Source organism: Semicossyphus pulcher, unplaced genomic scaffold (genome assembly GCF_022749685.1).
Source record: "Semicossyphus pulcher isolate SPU_LCO1_2020_fin unplaced genomic scaffold, fSemPul1.0.p SCAF_7, whole genome shotgun sequence".
Lineage (NCBI taxonomy): Eukaryota > Metazoa > Chordata > Actinopteri > Labriformes > Labridae > Semicossyphus > Semicossyphus pulcher.
The window spans coordinates 9,911,925-9,931,369 of NW_027211748.1; the positions used below are offsets into that span (position 1 = coordinate 9,911,925).

At 43.3% G+C, this 19,445-nt stretch overlaps 1 protein-coding gene across 1 annotated transcript; it reads left to right on the forward strand.

Moving 5' to 3' along the window:
* The first annotated feature begins 701 nt into the window (after nucleotides 1-701).
* LOC138611234 (collagen alpha-4(IV) chain-like) lies at nucleotides 702-19,416 on the forward strand. Its single transcript, XM_069684216.1, has 33 exons — nucleotides 702-749; nucleotides 4,638-4,772; nucleotides 5,618-5,734; nucleotides 6,244-6,279; nucleotides 6,445-6,507; nucleotides 6,984-7,067; nucleotides 8,015-8,078; nucleotides 8,886-8,990; nucleotides 9,107-9,268; nucleotides 9,586-9,675; nucleotides 9,844-9,995; nucleotides 10,088-10,160; nucleotides 10,417-10,523; nucleotides 10,683-10,850; nucleotides 10,960-11,031; nucleotides 11,261-11,354; nucleotides 11,506-11,724; nucleotides 11,773-11,798; nucleotides 13,447-13,611; nucleotides 13,748-13,834; nucleotides 14,135-14,278; nucleotides 15,474-15,552; nucleotides 15,709-15,816; nucleotides 15,987-16,117; nucleotides 16,717-16,845; nucleotides 17,083-17,194; nucleotides 17,279-17,434; nucleotides 17,522-17,629; nucleotides 17,713-17,844; nucleotides 17,951-18,064; nucleotides 18,488-18,676; nucleotides 18,788-19,071; nucleotides 19,156-19,416. The coding sequence occupies exons 1-33, from the start codon at nucleotides 702-704 to the stop codon at nucleotides 19,414-19,416; spliced, it is 4,014 nt and encodes a 1,337-aa protein (XP_069540317.1).
* The last annotated feature ends 29 nt before the right edge of the window (nucleotides 19,417-19,445 follow it).

A 19,445-nucleotide genomic window follows, 5' to 3' on the forward strand; every position in this document is an offset into this window, starting at 1 on the left:
TTTTCCTTCCTCCACGCGCACCAAAAGCTCAGCAGTTACCACATATCTTTTTGAGTGTCCTCCGGCCCTCACATTACATCAATCCACTGCTGCACTATGAGTGATGTTAGTTTTAATTTAACCGAAGCCATGACCCATCTGTGATAGATAGGACAGCCCATAGAAGGTGTTTAACTTGACAATGAAGAGGGAGGTGGCCTGGTCTTTCCTGATGTGGTCAACCCCGATCATCATCGCTCTCCTCACCTCATTCTCAATACAGTGGCAGTTACTCTGTTTGCCGTTTACTGATACAGAGAGCAGGAGCTTACTTTGAAACTTGTTGGAGACTTCGCTGCTTGGGATGCAAGGAAGTGTTCATGAAGATTGATTTGAGCTTCTGCATTTGGGTGAGTTGGGAAATTTTGTTCTGTGCATGATGTACTCTAACTGACAGATGACGTGGGGTGCAAGTATTAATGCCAAAGCAGGTTACCTGGCTGGGAAGACTGCACCAACACTTTATGTATCCATAGCATATGTACATTTTAAAAATAATATTTGTATGTATTACATTCTTTCTTAAAAGACATCATTCTTTGCCCTAATTTAATATCCAGTGGCCCTCGGCTAACAGGTGTCTTTGGTGTTTCATGCTTTCTTTTTTCCACCACAGGGGGCAGCACTGAGAACAACACTCACCTGCTAAGCAGACACGCGACATGAGAGATGGGATCCTCAGTTACTTCTGCCACTTTGAGCCCCATCATGTGAGTCCCACTGCAACATTATTAATGACTGCATAGTTATTATCATCTAGAGCAATATGTCATTCATGTTATATTATAACATCTCCAGCAGCACCCACATCTGTTGACGATATATAATGATAACTTACTTTGACTGAACTGTTGTGCTTGACATCCTCATATATCCGAACATCAGAAAACCTCGATTGGTTATTGTTTTTGACGATTCAAATTTAATTCAGGAAAATAGATTTGGTATAGAGAGACCCAATGACAAAGCCATTGTAATATTTTGTTAAATATCAGTTTCCTCTGTGAATAACATCTTAAATGGCAGAATGTACTGAACAAGTCAGTGAGCCCTGTAACACTGAAAATACATTTATTAAATGAGTAATACTTAGTACTTAACTAGTAAGATTAATGAGGTTTCATGTATGTAAAGCTTGCTGGAATTCAAATGTCCTTCTTGGTAAATCTATTTACCTTAAGGCAAACACACTTCTTGCATGTTTACTCAAATGTTCAACACTGCTGCTTACGTGCATTCCAGTATGTAGACTTTGTATAAAAACTGACCTACAGCACTACACTGAGATACACAGTTACACTCACACAGACTGTGGTGTCACCTGCAGTTTGGGTAGACAACATTCTTGTTGTTTACAAGTAGTGTATGTTAGTGTCGCACAGTTTATGTTACAAACATTTTTGGAAGTGTAAAGGATTTCAGAAACTGGGGCTATATAAGACTAGGAATGCCGATATTTTCCAACCCTTTTTGCCAATTTCGATACCAATAAATTAGGCACGTTTTTTTTCGCCTAACTGCAGAGAACATCAAGTCTCCCCTGTAGTGGTATTAATATCATGCCTACTCTTATTGTAGTGGCCCACTGGCAGACACTTGAGATGGGCAATTAAATTTGTAGTGTTGAATGAATGAAATTTGGCCCCTCCTCGCATGACCGATGCCGAGCACAACCCTGCTGTCTGTTTCAGAAACTTTGAAAAACTGCAATGCCGCAGACATCTTGCACCTTTCTTCACGCTTGATGGAAGAGGGTTGGTGCACGCAGCACGTGCACACACTCGCAGAGAGTTAATGTCGTAGCATTACGTCAAGCTTTTTTAGATAATCACAGAGCATTTAGGCAGAATTAAAGTGTTGTTTTATCTGCGTAAAACATCGGCAGAAAAAGGACATATCTGCCGATACGATGTGTCATTTTCAAGCCATAATCTGCAGATACCGATAACTTGCCGATAATATCGTGCATCCCTATATAAGACTACTGTTAATTTATTACTACTGTTACATTCACAGGTGGATCCTTGTCCTGGTCCTGTTGGTGAAGAAGCTCAATGCAGTAAGACTCTTCTTTTTTCATAATACACATGTCAAGTAAAACATAATTTCACTATGATGACAACAATGACATTTAAAAACTGTGTTAATCCATCTCAATAAAGTTGAATTGCAAAAAATATACTAGAAATAAAATCATATGTATAAACATATTGACTATGTAATCATATTGCTGAGAATAACCACCCACGCATGTGCATTCTTCCTGAACTCAGATATCTGATAAATAGTAAGACACAGCAGACATTTACTGTTATCAAACTGCATTTAGTCATCCAATAAATATTGCCAAAAACAGCAATGAACTGCACTTCAAAATAGAGCAAGTTATTATTAAGCGGACTAGTTCCTCAGCTTTTAAAGAATACAGGGTGAACCCATCTGCTAAGCAGTTAAATAGGCCAAAAATAAACATGAATTTCCTTATAATGTTCAGCTATTTTTCTTTCAACAAACACTTTCCAATATGTATATCCAAGGTTACCAGTTTTTACACCCAATAGGTTAAGGCTCAAGGCATAGGCAATATAGGCAGTCGCCTAGGGCACCACAGTTCATTACTTTTCCACAAATTTACATTTTCCAAAAAAATATAAATATATAATTAAAAAAAAAAAGATTAAAAATTCCACTGTAATGAGGTGTGTCTGATTTTTCCAAAAGATTATTAACATCTGACATTGATTTGAGGACATCGGGTCACATGACATGGAAGCTATTGAAAAATACATCTTTTATTAGAAAATATTAATACGACATAGAAAAAGCAAAAAAATCCAACAAAAAGAGGTATGTCCTATTTGTCCAATTTAGTTTTAATTTATCTTATTAATTTTAAGCCATCAGGTCACATGATCTCAATGCTATTGGCAAAAAAAAACCTTATTCTTTATTAAAAAATGCATTGAAAATAAATGAATAACTCTTAAATATTTAAAAAATAGTCAGCAACATGTACCCAATTTAGTTGTATTTTTGAATCCTAATTTTTTTATGGGCGAGTCATGGACATGGAAAAAAAATCTGTTTCGTGTCCATTTAACAGTAATTTATTGATGATCCCTAAATCAGGCTCTGCCTGTTAAGTGCGAGGGCTCGGAGTTCAGCCAACCGTCCACTCTCTACCAACTCTGGGGGAAGCCGAGTGAGAAAGCGTCGCTGGAGTGAATGTCTGTCGAATATCCAACAAAACCAACAACTTATATTAATAGTAATGCACTATAAAACTTTACAGCAACCAAGCAAAGATCACTTACATTTCACTGCATCAAGCTAGTTTTCAATAACAGAACTACGAGCAGAACCATTAAATTGGTCCATGGATTCTTATTTCCGGTTTACCTTTGTCCCCTCCCCCAACCACCGAGTGTCCAATCATAGTTCAGCAACCGCACCTGGGTACAACAGGTTGGTTATTGTGAGTTATGATGGAAAAAAGTTATCGGTACGTCAGCAGTAAGTTTATGTCGCTATCAAGAGTTAGTTAGGATTCATTTTTTTGCCTGAAGTTTGCCAACCAGAGAGCAAAACTGCAAAACATTTACTATTTCGGCTGAATTATGTGTTTGCCTGCTGTAACATACGTAAATGGATAGCTAGTAGCTTGTTAGTCCCAATGTCTGCTTCAACCTCATGTTATAATTTTGCTTCCGAGGCTAGTAAATAGGTGTTTCTACATCTCACTATGTGTTTCCAATTTAACTCATGCATTCATTCCTAATAACTTGCCCATGCCAACTGCGTATGCTTATGCTTACCACTTATGATTGTTTGGACCAAAAGAGAAAGTGGGACAGCAGATGTGCGACAGAAATTTCCCTTGCTTCAGCTCATCCAAATATTTAGCAGGCTTTTAGAAAACACTACAACATTTTTGTGACACACACTCACATGCTCACACACATCGGTGGGAACATTTGGCTGCTGGAAGTGTTGACTCAGAGATTAGTTCTTTAGGAAGATGTAAGTGCTTTATAAGAATGAAGAAGCGCTGGGAGCTTTCTTACTCATCAAGGTCAGAGAACTTATTCTTACCCAAGTCTTTGTGAGAACACTGTTTTGTGTACAGCTCTCTAATCAGGACTGTCCAGTTTCCACAGGGAATTATGTTAATTCTCAAGGCTAATTCTCAACTCTGGAAAACAGCAGGCAGATGTGCCCAAACCACAACCTTATCTGATGTTCCTGCTGACCCCTCTCTGTCATCTCTCTGCTTGGACGCACACATACACACCCACACCCACACACAGCACAATACAGTCTTCATCTCCCTCTTTAGTACAGTAATGATCAGTCTTAATGTATCCACGGCCTATGGCTTGTTTGTATCTGTTGTTTCAGGGGGTGATTGAAGGACCGTGTGAAGGGAGAAACTGCACAGCATGCCAGTGTCTTCCGGCCAAAGGCGCACGGGTATGAACTCTTTCCTTACATGTTTTGTATTAACAACTTATCCCTAATGAGTCTCCCAATAGTAAAGATGTTTAGTCCTCTCTTAACAATGGCTTAATGTTTTTATACATTAATTCTTACCTTCATAGGGACCTCCAGGGAAGCCAGGCCAGCAGGGCTCCCGGGGACCAATGGGACCATGGGGACATGACGGGCCTCGTGGAGAGAAAGGCAGAAGGGGAGCAGATGGATCATATGGCCCAGCAGGGCCCAAAGGAGACCGAGTTAGTGTGCATGTTCATGTGCATGTTGTGTGTTCATTGTGTTTAATTAAAGAGAAAGCAAGACACGGTAAATCAACATTTTCATACTCTGTGTATTGCCAGTGATAGCTCAAAAGAAGGAGTGGAAATGAATAATGCTATTTAATCCTGCGATGACTGAGTGGTACATTTGTTTTTTACATTTCAGGGCATCACTGGTGTTCCTGGTTATCCTGGCAATGATGGCCTAGCAGTGAGTAAACAACAGTTGTTTTAAATGTAATCTATAATCTGAAAAAGACACAAACAATACAATACAAATATAATTTTGGAGTGGTGAGTAACCCTTTGAGGGAATTTCACCAGCTTCCTAAACCCTGTACAAAATACAGGGTTGTCATACTTTTCAATTACTCCAAAACATCCCAGTATGAATCTTAAATGTATGATTCATTAAAATATTACGCAAATCCTCAGTTGCAAATGTATCATGAGGTAACCCCCTCTGTGTATCTGTCCATGTAAGATGCATATAATTTGAGACTACCCAGTTAGTGGTGCAGTGATTTGAAGCATGTGTCTGGGGTGCCCTCTAGTGGACACATCATGACACACTGCAGGTTGAGGGATTTATTTTACACCTACTCAGCTGCCTCTTCACTACTTAAGAGTTTATGTTTGATAGAAACTGAAGTTGTTCATCTGAACCAGGATATAAACATTACAGATTTTTTGTAGGGCTGAAGCTATAAATGCTGTGTAGAATAATTTCTTTATCATTCTCATTTAGAGTCAAATAGGTTATTCATGTTACTTCTAATACCCTGCAATTATAGTTCAACACCATAATAGTGCTATGTTTTCAGGGCCACCCTGGAGCAGGCGGCGAGCTTGGTTTAGCAGGACTGGATGGCTGTAATGGGACAAGGGGACGACCAGGAATAAACGGCTTCCCTGGTTTGGATGGTCTCCATGGGCCGTCGGTGAGTAAAACTCCTTCAGAAGGGATAAAGGGAAGTACAAGGGATAGATGCCATACATTTTATTATATATGGCATGCAGGACGTAAGAGGAGGTTTGGGTGGTGATTGGATGTGTAGGCCAGAGTTTGTGTTGTGGCTCCAACAAGCAGTTAGGATTTTGAAACCTTTACAATGAGCTTTAACCAGATCGATTAGACAGACGATGTTCATAAACCTTCTCCTTGAAAGATAACATAAAGATGTTTAGATATAAAAAAATCTATCTGCACTTTCATTTTAATAAGCAAACAGTTCTGTCTCCTCACATCAGGGATTACCTGGACTTAAAGGAATTAAAGGAGAACCTGCGTCTTATGGTGCCCTTCCAGGACTCCCTGTGAGTTCCCCTTGTCTGGAAAAGCTCTGATAATGATGGACTGCACTTCACCAGTGTCAAAACCCATTCTGTTTGAGCGCTTGTTATTTGCAATCTTCAATTGTCCTCATCCTCATTTCATGTTATCCTACAGGGGGATCGTGGTAGAGATGGAAAACCTGGTCAACCAGTAAGTTTTCTTTTCTCACTTTGACAGTTACAAAGCATGATTATTTAATTCTCTGCTAAAAGACAGGATAGATAAGAACAAGGAATCAATGCTTTAATTTGTATGCCTCCTTTTTGCAGTTAAGTTGCCTCAGTTTCACATTTGGTTTCTTCTTTTTTCACTCAGGGAAGAAACGGAGACATTGGGCCTGAAGGCTACCCTGGCCCTCCTGGCTCCCCCGGGCTTGAGGTATAAGAGGTTTCACTTTGTGATATATTTTTTTAAATACAGGTTTTAATTAAAACTCTTTATTTCTTTAACTGCAGCAATATTATCGACCACTTATATTTCTAATCAACATTACAGAAAGAAATGCAGTGCTTTGAATGTAAAAATGTATGCACGTGTTTCCTTTTAGGGCCATAAAGGAGATAAAGGTACAAGAGGACACCCTGTGAGTAGCCTTCTTTACAGCCTTTGGCACTGTTAAAGAAAAGGTTTCATGCATACACTCACAGGTCCACAACCTTACTGAACTTGTGGTTGTTTTGTAGGGCGACCCTGGAGCATCACTGGCAGGCGATAAAGGGGACGATGTAAGAAACCATTTTGGCATTTGAGAGCTATCCGCTGAGGTTTTGCGCTGTGTGTGTGAAAACGTGCCGTCTGTGTGCATATACATGGATGCATCCAAATGTCTTCATCCCTTTTACTCCATATTCAAGGGTGAGCAAGGCCCACCTGGCCAAGAAGGACCTACAGAAGTCATAGGACCTTCTCCAGACATCCTTCCACCCAAAGGATACAAGGTGAGGACACCACTCTCCTTTGTTTTGTATCTTTCAGGTTCATCTTTTTCCGTCCTATAATTTTCTATCATTTTGATCTGCTGCTCAGGGAGAACAAGGTCATCCAGGACCATGTGGACCAAAGGGCATTCGTGTGAGTATTAGATATTAGATTATTGTATCTTAACATACAGATATGACTTACAGAAAGAAAAAGGCTTTTGATTTGCATCTTCTCCCTGTCAGGGTGGTAGAGGAGATAACTACAATCTAGGAGTAAAAGGAGAGCAAGGAATCCTTGGTTTTCCAGGAAATCGGGTAGGTGACTTCAATCAGACACTTTAGACAAACACATGCAGACGCACAAAAACACAAAATTGAAAACCATTGTTTCTATTTTTAGGGTCTTTTAGGATTTCCTGGTAGGGATGGACCGCAAGGCCGTGAGGTATACCTTTTAGATAAGCCATCCCTATTTCATAAAGAGATTTTTAAGGTTAAATACATTGATATATTTTTCAGGGTTTGCCTGGAGAGAAAGGACTTCCAGGTCTCATTGGAAGAGTTGGACCAAAGGTGAGCTTTGCAGAAACATCTGCTTCACAATTCAAGCAAAGTTACGGAGCTTGTGTGAGCTGCAAGGGCACCAGTTTCCTGTTAAAGTTGAGCTTTATATTGAATGTTTTAAGTGCAATCAGGAGAGAAACTTGCAGGAATCGAGCAGCTGTCAACTTTGTAATACCTCACTATCCTTGCAATCAGAGGTGTGCCTCAGATATATGAAACAAATGAAGAAACCCTGTCATTCCTTGTCTGCTGCTCTTTGCTGGTTTCTCAATGTGACTGACACATACTGCGCACAGCCTGTGATCCTTGATCTGGCTTCTCATGTTTAGAAATATTATGTATATAAGTCGCATTTGCTATAAATAAAAGTGGTTCCCCATCTCTGGTTTTGTATCCAACAGGGCTACCCAGGAGACCCAGGTCCGCCTGGACCCTCTGAATTTCTTGATGGAACGGATGCCAGAGGTGAGGCCGAAACATTCACAACACCCTCCTCATCATTTGAGCTACTTCTTGATAGCACTGTCTGTCCATCCATCCATCCATCCATCCATCCATCCATCTAATATATTTAAAGGCACAATAAGTAGGATTTTTAATTGCATTTTTTCAACAATACATTCAAACTGGGCCCCTCCTCTTGGGCTCTTTGTCACCAGAAGCTCTCTCTCACTCTCTCGTGTGAGTACACGCCCACCCCCTGCTAACACCGAGAGTATCAAGGTTACCTTTGTGCTAGCATGATAACCGCCAGTTACCTTTTGCTAAGTGCCGGTTAGCTTTGCGCTAGCATGCTAACCACCGGTTAGCTTGTCCTACCCGGTTTGAGGCACCTACCTTTCGAACAAGGCCAGCTCTGCATCGCTCTGTCGCCGTGTTCCCCGGTCTGAATGAGGCCCAGTTGCTAATTTGAACCACTCCCACACTCACCTATACGCTGTGATTGGCTCAGGGAACCACAACAGCGCCCCTCCTGAAAACGTCCCGTGCAAAGCAAAACAACAGAATAGATGGAGAGGGAAGGGTCTGCACACACAATCACCAACACACATGTTAGAGGCCCATAAGTGATGACTTATATTATATTATATTTGTAAAAGTCTGTATTTTATTTTTCTAGGAAAATCCTACTTATTATACCTCTAAGTGCAAATTATTTGCTAAAGTTCTTAAACCATCCTGATGAGTTGTTTAGTTGGTTAGTAACCATCATTACATTATGAGATTAATGAAACATCTCTGCCTTATTTGTGGTCCCTCTTTTTGTTTCAGGTCCTAAAGGTGACCGTGGATATCCTGGATTGCCTGGAAGCCCAGGTGACCCTGGTTTAATGGGCATGCGTGGACCTCCTGGCCCACCAGGGTTAATAATACCAGGTCAGAGTTCAGCCTTAGTCTAGAGTTTTTTCTCCCTTTTTGTACCATCACACTGAATATACCACTCAGTATCCAACCTGTTTTAAAGTCTCAAATCGTCGTCTTAACGTTTCTAGTAGAGCCTGGTCAACCTGGTCCACGAGGACAACTTGGTGAGAAGGGATACAAAGGAGAGCCGGGAAGGTTTAATGACTTTGACATCAACCCATACCCGGGACCGAAGGGCACTAAAGGATTCCCAGGACATAAAGGTGTCACAGGCCTCCCAGGTCCTCCAGGTACAGCAGTACTTCTTTATACTAAACAGTGTTGGTTAATCGAACAAATATCATTCCATTATTTTTATTTTTTGTGCGTGATCATTTGAATTTGGACTTACTTCGGGCTTGTGTGTGTGTGTGTGTGTGTGTGTGTGTGTGTGTGTGTGTGTGCGTGTGTGGTTACTTGATGTGCCTGGATCAGGATGTGGAGGTGAGTTCTTTATTTGCTTCTGATGTAAGAAGTCCAACAACTCTGATACGCAACGTTTCATGTAAACAACCTGCAGATGTTTTGAACTTTTTTTTGTTAATCTTTTTGGCTGGTTGGTCCACAGATTACTACTGTGAGCCTGGTTACCCTGGCGACCCTGGTGACCCAGGACACAAAGGATCCTCCGGAAATCCGGGGCCAAAAGGAATTAAAGGTCAGTGAACCTGTTTTAGAGAGATTGTGCTATTCTCTGTGTCTACTGATCAATACTGGAACAGATATCATTTCATTAGCGGGTATGGGTGAGTGAGTGTGTAGTTGCACTGTGTATGAACACATTGCACCATATTTATAATGTTTTTTTCTTTTTTATCCTCCACAGGTTGTGTAGGGGATTGTAAATGTAGCTCCGGTGGGGGAAACCAAGGGCCTCCTGGTCCACCTGGTTTCACAGGACCTCCAGGGTTACCTGGAACTCATGGACATAAGGGAGACACAGGACCGAAAGGAGATGATGGTCTAAGAGGACCACAAGTAAGGACAAAAGGACTCACTCTTTATAATTAAACACAATTTAAAACTGAAACCAAAAACGTTGGTTTGTATTTGACTGTGTTTTGTTGCAGGGCTTTACAGGAATCCATGGTTTAAAAGGACAAAAGGGTCAAAAAGGAGACTATTACGGGGTTGGAGATAAAGGTGAGAACTTGATTAAGCCCAACCTGTACTGTACACAATATTATTAAACTCTACAAGCAGAGTGTTTGCTTTGAAAACAAGATTTTATTTGTTTATATTCACTTAACACACACTGTAAGGCTATCACAGCGTACAGTAAAAAGTAAGCTGGATTAGTCTGTTTGAAACATTCTCATTACGTTCTATACATGCTTTAGAAAGGCTCATTAAAGATTCACGGCCGAATGTCTTCAGTTTGTGTGTTTATTATCAACAGGTGCCAAGGGTAACATAGGAATCCCTGGATATCGTGGTCCTCCTGGAGCAACAGGAAGACCAGGAAGCGATGGCTCGCCTGGCGCTGTAGGAGACCATGGACCACCAGTAAGTGGGTCCATGTAGTGTGATTGTGATGTATGTTACAGACTGTATGGGAAGTCTTTAAACTTTACCTAGTTAATTATAGTGTAGTTGTAAAATGTTCCAATTTGGTTCTGCAGTTATGGTATCAGGCAACATTTTTGCAGGGTGCTGGATATGCAGGATTACATGGTCCCAAAGGCATCCCAGGTGCTGCGGGACCGAAAGGGTTTCCCGGGTCTGCAGGCCCTGCAGGTCCTGGTTTTCCAGGCCTTAATGGGCTACCTGGAACTAAAGGAGATCCGGGAAATCCCGGGCACCCAGGAGTTCCAGGGCGACCGGGCCCACCAGGTCAGAAACCGGATTACGCTAAGAGGTTTTTAGTTGGTTTTGATACACTCCCTCCTACATGACGCCTGGTGTCATGGGCTCAGAAAGCATGTCGTATTTGTGTCACCAGGTGAAAGTGAGCAATGCTGTCAAGAAGAGGAGGATGGATCACCTGGTCCTAAGGGAGAGCCAGGTACACCAGGTAAGTTTTTTATGTGTAACACATGATATTCAGGAAATCATGTCCTCATCAAGGACTGAAAATTTGACATCCGTTTGCCCTCTGAATAAGTTACATAGAATGGGCCTTACAGTGAATCCCATAAAGTGGTGTATTTATAAGCTATAACTCAAAAGTTGATGGCAGAATTGGTTGGAAATAATAAGCCAAGTTCCGTGACATAAACAGGGTCCCCTTTGGTCCCTTGCAGGGATTCCAGGTGTGCCTGGTAGAGACGGTGTCCCTGGAGCTTCAGGACACCACGGCCCTAAAGGTCTTAAAGGAGACGATGCTAGAACTGGAGGGTATGGGCCGCCAGGTAATGACCTTTGAAATTTAAGTCAAAAGCACTGTTTCAAAAATCTTTCTTCATTGGAAGGTCAAGATATATATTTGAATTACATTTTTAATTTTGAAGAGGGTTGTTTGTAAACATATTGGTATCTCTGATAAAAGGCCCTCCAGGTTTAAATGGAGATTCAGGTGTCCCGGGTCCAAGTGGACTTGGCCTGGATGGCCCTCCAGGCCTTCCTGGGTCACCAGGATTACCAGGCAGGAAGGGTGCCCCAGGAGATGTCTTCTCTGCCAGGCCAGGTGCTCCTGGCCCACCTGGCCGCCCGGGGGCTGTGGGGAAAATCGGATTCCGTGGCCTTCCTGGAAACCCGGGGTCTCCAGGTAAGTTTCATTTATAATTTAATGAACACAAATGAATGTGGCCTGTAGGGATGCACAATATTATCGGCATGGGCGTAGGAAGCATAAATAAAGTGGGTGGGACATTGGGACACAAACTAGATGTCATGTCCTGTATTCTGGTGCCTTTTAACATGTAGTTTGATAATTATCTGGCTAAAGCAAAACCCCCAAATTATAGGTTTATTTTGTAACTTCACTTAGAGGAGGTGGTTGGCCCCAGTCAGATCGGATGTTTGAAGATATTAAAAAGCTACAGAAATGTGATGACTAATTCATAGCCATCTTTAGTAGTAACCACTCATTGATTATCTAAACTTTCAAATTAAATAAATGATGATGCTCTCCTGTCCATATTGGTCATATGCTGCACCTTGACTGAAATGTTTCCTATTTAATATCCCCATAGATGTCCATAACATTCTGATAAGATAGCCCTCATCACAAATGATTCGCAACTTAAATTAAAATGATTATTAAAGTGACACAAATCAACATCAAGCTAACTTTGTTGAGCCAACAGCTGTTGCTGGAGTAAACTGATTACTAACAGCAGCGATGATTACTTACTTTTCTCTCCTTCAAAAGTCTCCTCAGATTTCAGTGGGAATCAAAACATTAGCATAGAGGCTGTCGTGTCCTGTCCGGGTGCCCTGTGCAGCGGAGAGCTACCTGGCTGAAAGGTAGTGGTGAAAATGTGGAATGGATCTTCCTTATATTGGAATTTTCCCAATGAGCAGGCGGAATGGATTCGACTGACAGAGCTCTCAAAAGAACGCCGAGTGTGTCGGCAGATCCACTGATTTTCGTTACGCTAAAAGTGGGTGACTTGTCCCACTCATGTATAATGGTTCTTACGCCCATGTTTTCGGCATCGGCAGATATGTAATTTTTCTGCTGATATTTTCTGCCTATACATTCCGCAGATAAAACAAGCTTTAATTCTGCCTAAATGCTCAATGATTCCCTTAAAAGGCTTGATGTAATGCTACGACATTAACTCTGCGCTTGCGCAAAGTTCTCAACAATATACAAATGAAGACTAAAAAGTCACCGAAACTCGAGCCAATGAATATAAGTTAAACAACTTTCAGCACTCTTAACTAGCTAACGGTTAGCTCACCTTCTCGTCATTTTACCGGACTTAATGACATCAAACACGCCGAAAATACACTCGCGGCCACAGCCGATGCTCACAGAGTGTAACATAAACATTAGTGCAAAACTAACTTACATATTCATGGGCGTACACCATAAAAAGAGTCCGTCGGTGATCACTGATGTCTCCGTAGCAGGTTCAGTAAACAAGTCCAGGCATGTCTCCCTCACCGCCATGTTTGGCGGACCTTTTGTACAACGCCTCTTCCGTCAAACGTGAAGAAGGGTGCGAGATGTCTGCGGTATGGCAGTTTTGGGCCACTACAATAACAGTAGGCATGATGTCAATTCCACTACAGGGGAGACTTGATGTTCTCTGCAATTAGGTGGAAAAAAACATGTGCCTAATATATCGGTGTGGAAATCAGCAATCTGCAAAAAGGGTTGGAAAATACCTACATATCGTATATCTGCAAAAAATCCAGTATGGTGCATCCCTAGTGGCCTGTATAAAGAAAATAAGTGAGATTTCATCAACTTAAAGCGCACTTCTTTGTCTTTACTGTACATCTAAATTGGTTGACTATTGGTACCTCTGCATTACAGGTGCACAAGGCCAACCTGGACCACCAGGTTATAAAGGACAGCCAGGAGGCCCTGGAGACCCTGGAGCCACAGGTCCTCCAGGCCCACCCTGCACCACATGTGAACTGCATGGACCCGATGGCCCTCCAGGACCTCCAGGAAACCATGGATCGAGGGGAGCACCAGGTGAGCACACAGCAGAAGCAGTGAGATATACTGGAGGCCTAAAAAAATGTTAATTCCAGAATTGTGAAGGCACTGTCAACCAACAGTTTTAAACATTTTCTTTATTTCTCCCATTGTATGTTATGATGTTGCATAGGTTACCATGGTCAGAAGGGTTACAAGGGAGATACAGGTCCACCTGGTCATGGTCAGAGGGGTCCACAAGGTTTCCCTGGCCCTCCAGGTCTGCCAGGCCCAGCCGGACCAAGAGGCACCATTGGGCCATCAGGAGATCCCGGGATAGATGGCTGGACAGGACCGAAAGGTGAATCACTGGCTTCATTTAGAATCATGTAAAATCAGATCTCATTGTTATTACCAGTCGGGAGTCTTTTAATAACTCCAAAAGCTGCATCTGTAGTCCTGGAAACACTGCCATGACAGTGATCGTGACATCTGACCACCACATTTCCCACCAACACCAGCATCACCGACCAATTCATGAGTTCATCTTGTGCTATATATATCCGTAAAATTCATCCAGGTGAAAGGGGGTACCCTGGCAGGGCTGGAGCCAGTGGTTTACCAGGTCGTCCTGGACCTACTGGACCAGGAGGTAAAAAGGGAGAGAGAGGCTATAATGGTGGCCAAGGTGCCCATGGACACCCTGGACGGCCTGGTCGTAAAGGTAAGTTCTTTACATACATACCATGTGACAGATAGATATATTCACTCTGTCTAGGTGCTGTGGCCGGAATCGATGATGTCCCATGCAGGACAATACATACAGCATGTTTTACAGGGACGCACAACAATGTAAGGAGCTTTTTATGAAGGATTTGTTGCAGTACATAAAACCTTCCACTCAGTAGATCTTGTTGTCTTGATGCCATCACTCTGAAACAAACACACTGTATACAGCCACAGTTTAGTAAATAAAGGAGAGTGAGGAAGGTGATGAGTGAACTTGTTATCTGTTTTATTTTGGTTAATTATTTGCTTTATGAATCAGACAGGCATTTAGTTATATGAACTTTGTGTTGCATCCAGGTGTACGTGGTCCAACAGGATTCCCAGGACCAGCGAGGATTGCGAATGTGACAAAAGGCCCAACAGGACTTTCAGGACAGGATGGACAACCAGGAAAACAAGGACCTAAAGGCAACTCAGCTTATCTTTCATTGCACTACAAAGACATACAATAGATTTGGATAAACGGTATGGGACAATTAAATCTTGCATTTGTTGCTTACAGGCGAAATAGGGCCAAAGGGAGTCCCAGGCATTCCGGGGCCTGATGGATGGCCAGGTCCGCATGGGTTAAAAGGCAGCCCTGGTGCTCCAGGCAGGGAAGGAAAAACAGGATCTCCTGGGCCGCCTGGAATCAAAGGTTTCCCTGGTCAAAGGGGGTATCTAGGGCATCAAGGAGATCCGGTACTTGACTCATTTTGGCCTTCATAATTTAAGAGATCCCTGTCCGTGTCTCTGTCCAGTAGATATACACTGCCAATTGAATAATACAGTGTCACAGTAGTATCACACTTCCAGCTTGCATATGTCATCAGATACCCTGGTCCATATTTGATTTTAAGTCAATCTCAGAAGTTGATTGTTTTGTTGCATTGATGTCTTTCAAAGGGAGATTCAGGGCCCAGTGGACATTCAGGTATCCCAGGGTTACCAGGACTTACAGGGGCCAAGGGTGAGTCAAAAGAGAGAGAGATGTTAAACTGATGCTGAAGTAGCAAATTTCATGGAGAGAAATTAAAGTTCATATAACAGAATGCCAATCCACAGCAGTTAGTTATATTAAACAATAAAGCCCAATGTCTTAGGACTATGTCATTTTGATGCACTTAACCTGATAAAAAAACATGTTCCAGGTGAGCCAGGACCATCTTATGGACAACCTGGTCCACCTGGACCCAAAGGATTGCGGGGCGAAGATGGACCCCGTGGTGAGTAAAGAAAACAGAGGACCCACTTAGTCTATTCAAATGTTAAAAAGGGACTATTAAAATCTGAGTTAAACTGGTTTTGAAGGAGGATATTCTGTTTTCTAGAAGTGAAGTGGATATATTGAAAATACATTTATGCCTACAAAATTGTACACTTAAGCGGCCAGAGGAAGTCCAGGAGATTCAGGGGACCCAGGACCCCCGGGAAGGTCAGGACGGCCCGGACCACCAGGCATTGTTGGGGAACCAGGAAGACAAGGAGGATCAGGTGATTTCTAGTGTATATTATTACTACGTTACTATAACCGCATTACTGCTTAATGTAGATGGTGATTTCTAGCGCTGTTTATTACTATTGCTATAAATGTAATTCACAAAGAGCTGCAGCTTTCCTCTATATACATGTTTAAAGATTTTTTGATGACATGTCCGTTTGAGGTCTTTCATGTGTGTCTCAACAGGTTCCCCTGGGTGGCCTGGTCCAGCAGGTCGTCCCGGTGGTCCAGGCATTCCAGGCGATAGTGGAGGTCAGGGACTACCAGGCCCAGCTGGTTCATATGGGCCTCCAGGTACTCACTTAGTGTCAGCTGTTTCCTCCATCATTAGTAAGATGGGGTACAGGCGTCATAAGTTTCCACTATGTTATTTGTATATACCGTTATCCACAATGACTGGGCTTTAGTTCTGTGTCAAAAAGGTTCTCAGACTTTGCTGCCAATGAAAAAGTCCGAAATGCAACTGAGACTTTACTTGTACTATTTAGTAACATTTGTAATGGTTAAAAGGAAAACATGCCAGAAGAAAACAAAAAAGACGGAGAAGTGCTTTTCAGTGATGAAGACACCCAACAAGATTCTGATGTTATATATATGATTTTATGTCAGGGCCCCCCGGACCACCAGGTCTGGATGGACTGGATGGACTTCGGGGTCCAAAAGGAATGAGAGGAGCAAACGGTAAGAGTCAGCATCATTTGTCCATCCAGAGTTTCTTTTTGTCTTTGTGTCTGTTAGTAGGTTTCTGTTGGTATGAAAAGTTTAATATAGCAAAAGTACAGTACATCATTTTTGTCTTATTTGATTAGTGTAATGTTATTTACTAGATACACATCAGAGCATTATATGTTCTATTAATCTGACACTTCAGTGTACTTATTCATCACTTCAAGGCGGAGATATCCCTGGCGCTCCAGGGCCGATGGGTTTTCCTGGAATCAAAGGTGACAGGGGCCTCCCAGGAACTCCAGGAGCAACTTTCCCTGGACCTAAAGGCGCGAGGGGCCCACCTGGCAGCACAGGTATCATATCTATAATTATCGATAATTCACCACGGCATCTGTTTATAATGGTGAAGTTAGCATTTGGATGTTGTGTAGTTGTAGTTCCCCCAGTGTTCCAGTCCAGTAAGAACAATGCTTTGATAGAGTGATGATTTCTCACCATGCAGAAGTTATTTCCACTCAAATTGACTATTTGCTGCTTTCCACTGACCCGCTCCTCCACACAGTCTATACTCTGAGTGTTTCTTCCCCCAGGTCGTCCAGGCTTCCCAGGTGCACCTGGTTACCCTGGCACAGAATGCCGCACACCGTCGCCAGGACCCCATGGAGAACCAGGATATGGAGGACCTACAGGACCCCCAGGTGTGTCTGTGTGTGCCGATTTATAATCTGATTGGCTATAATCACTTTTTCCATCTTTCCAAAACTGGGATTTTGTGTGGTGTTTCAGGTCCTCCTGGGAACCCAGGCCCTCCAGGCAGCAGCTTTTACTCCAAAGGAGACCCAGGCCCACTTGGTCTCCCTGGGTTACCAGGTTTGAAGGGAAGTAGGGGCCTCCCAGGACCTCCCGGATCTCAGGACTACCACGGCCACACAGGACCAAAAGGTACATTTCAGTGCAGACTTGTGCCACTGGTATTAATGGTGTAGCCATCCACTGTAATGCACTCTAAGTAGTGTTGTACTTTGGCAGGTGATAGAGGTCCTGCTGGTCCCACGGGTTCTTTTGGGCCCAAAGGTCAGAGAGGCGTCCATGGGCCTTGGGGTCCCAAGGGAAGAAGAGGCCCAGCTGGTGACAGAGGTGAGTGGCACCATAGCTAAAAGATATGCTCGTGTTTTTTGCCAACATTTGTATGTACTTGTTTGCCTTTGTCTTTCTTCCAGGCTCTGAAGGTCCTCGTGGTGATTCAATAGCAGGACGCCCGGTGGGGACTTCCACTGGACCCCCAGGACCACCAGGTGACCCAGGATCTGTGGGATCTCCTGGTTATGTTGGTCCCCCTGGGCCTTCAGGACGTAAAGGCAAGCGAGTCTAATAAATCCTCTGTATCCTCTGTAATCCTTTGTGAACTTTCTGGTCTGTACTGGAAGAAATAATTGTTGTATCTGTATGTTCCAGGAGAGAAGGGCACTATGGGGTCTTTGGGCCCCACTGGCATCCCAGGTCCTCCTGGTCGTAATGGTCCCGTTGGAGATCCAGGAGATGCTGGTCAGCAAGGATTTCCTGGATCTCAAGGTGAATATTTGGACGCAATCATGTAACAATAACAGGATTGGGATTTTGGCAGGATTGCGTTGGGCCGGGGTGGCCAACCCTGCTCCTGGAGAGCTACCTTCCTGCATGTTTTATGTTTGTCCGTACTCTAACACACCTGATGTGAATGATCTGACCGTTATCAACCGACTGAAGCGTCTCAGGGGTTTGAAAATGAGCAAAACATTTGAATCAGGTGTGAGTACGGACAAACCTAAAACATGCAGGAAGGTAGCTCTCCAGGAGCAGGGTTGGCCACGCCTAGCGTTGGGCGTTAATGTCTTAAACAAGACTATGAGTTTATGTAGAAAGGTCACTAATAAATAGCTAAATTCACATTATTCTTGCTTTTATCCTCCTTCCATTTGACTCTTTCACCACTTGTTCAATCCCTTCATGCTCCAGGTACCTCAGGTCCACCTGGCGATCGAGGTCAGCCAGGCCACGGAGCGGCCACGAGGTCAGGCTTCCTTTTGGTTATTCACAGCCAGTCCATTAATGTGCCACAGTGCCCTGAAGGCAGCAGTCAGCTTTGGGTGGGCTACAGTCTGGTCTACTTAGAGGGACAAGAGAAGGCTCACACTCAAGACCTGGGTAAGCATCTACATAGAGAGTTTGTTGGTGAGATTAGTTTATCCACCAGTCCATCAGTTTATTAATTTAACTTTGTTCTTCTCTGTCTTCTTTCGCTTCCTCTCCCTGTAGGCCAGGCCGGCTCCTGCCTCCCCGTGTTCTCAACCATGCCTTTCTCCTACTGCAACAAAGCCGCCTGCCACTACTCCAGCCGCAACGACAAATCCTATTGGCTCTCCACCTGCGAATCCATACCTATGATGCCACTCTTTGGCCAGGAGATCAGAACCCACATCAGCCGCTGTGTGGTGTGTGAGACAGCCTCACCTGCAGTGGCTTTTCACAGCCAGGATCACACAGTTCCTGCATGCCCACCTGGCTGGAGGAGTCTGTGGAAGGGGTTCTCGTTCCTCCTGGTGAGTGTGACAAAAAGCTTCATTGTGTATTAAAAGATAACTGCCGACTTAGCCAACGCTTACCTGCTTCTGTTGTCCTTTCAGCACACAGGGGCAGGCGATGAGGGCGGCGGCCAGTCGCTGGCTTCTTCTGGAAGCTGCCTTAAAGATTTCCGGGCTCATCCGTTCATAGAGTGCCAGGGTGCGCGTGGTTCCTGCCACTACTTTGCAAACCTGTACAGTTTTTGGCTGACTACTGTCAGTCAAACAGAGCAGTTTGTCACCCCAATGTCAGGCACCATCAAGGCAGCCGACCAACAGCGACGCAAGGCCAGCCAGTGTCATGTCTGCCTCAGAGGGCTATAATGTAACTCTTATCACTTTTTGATGTGACG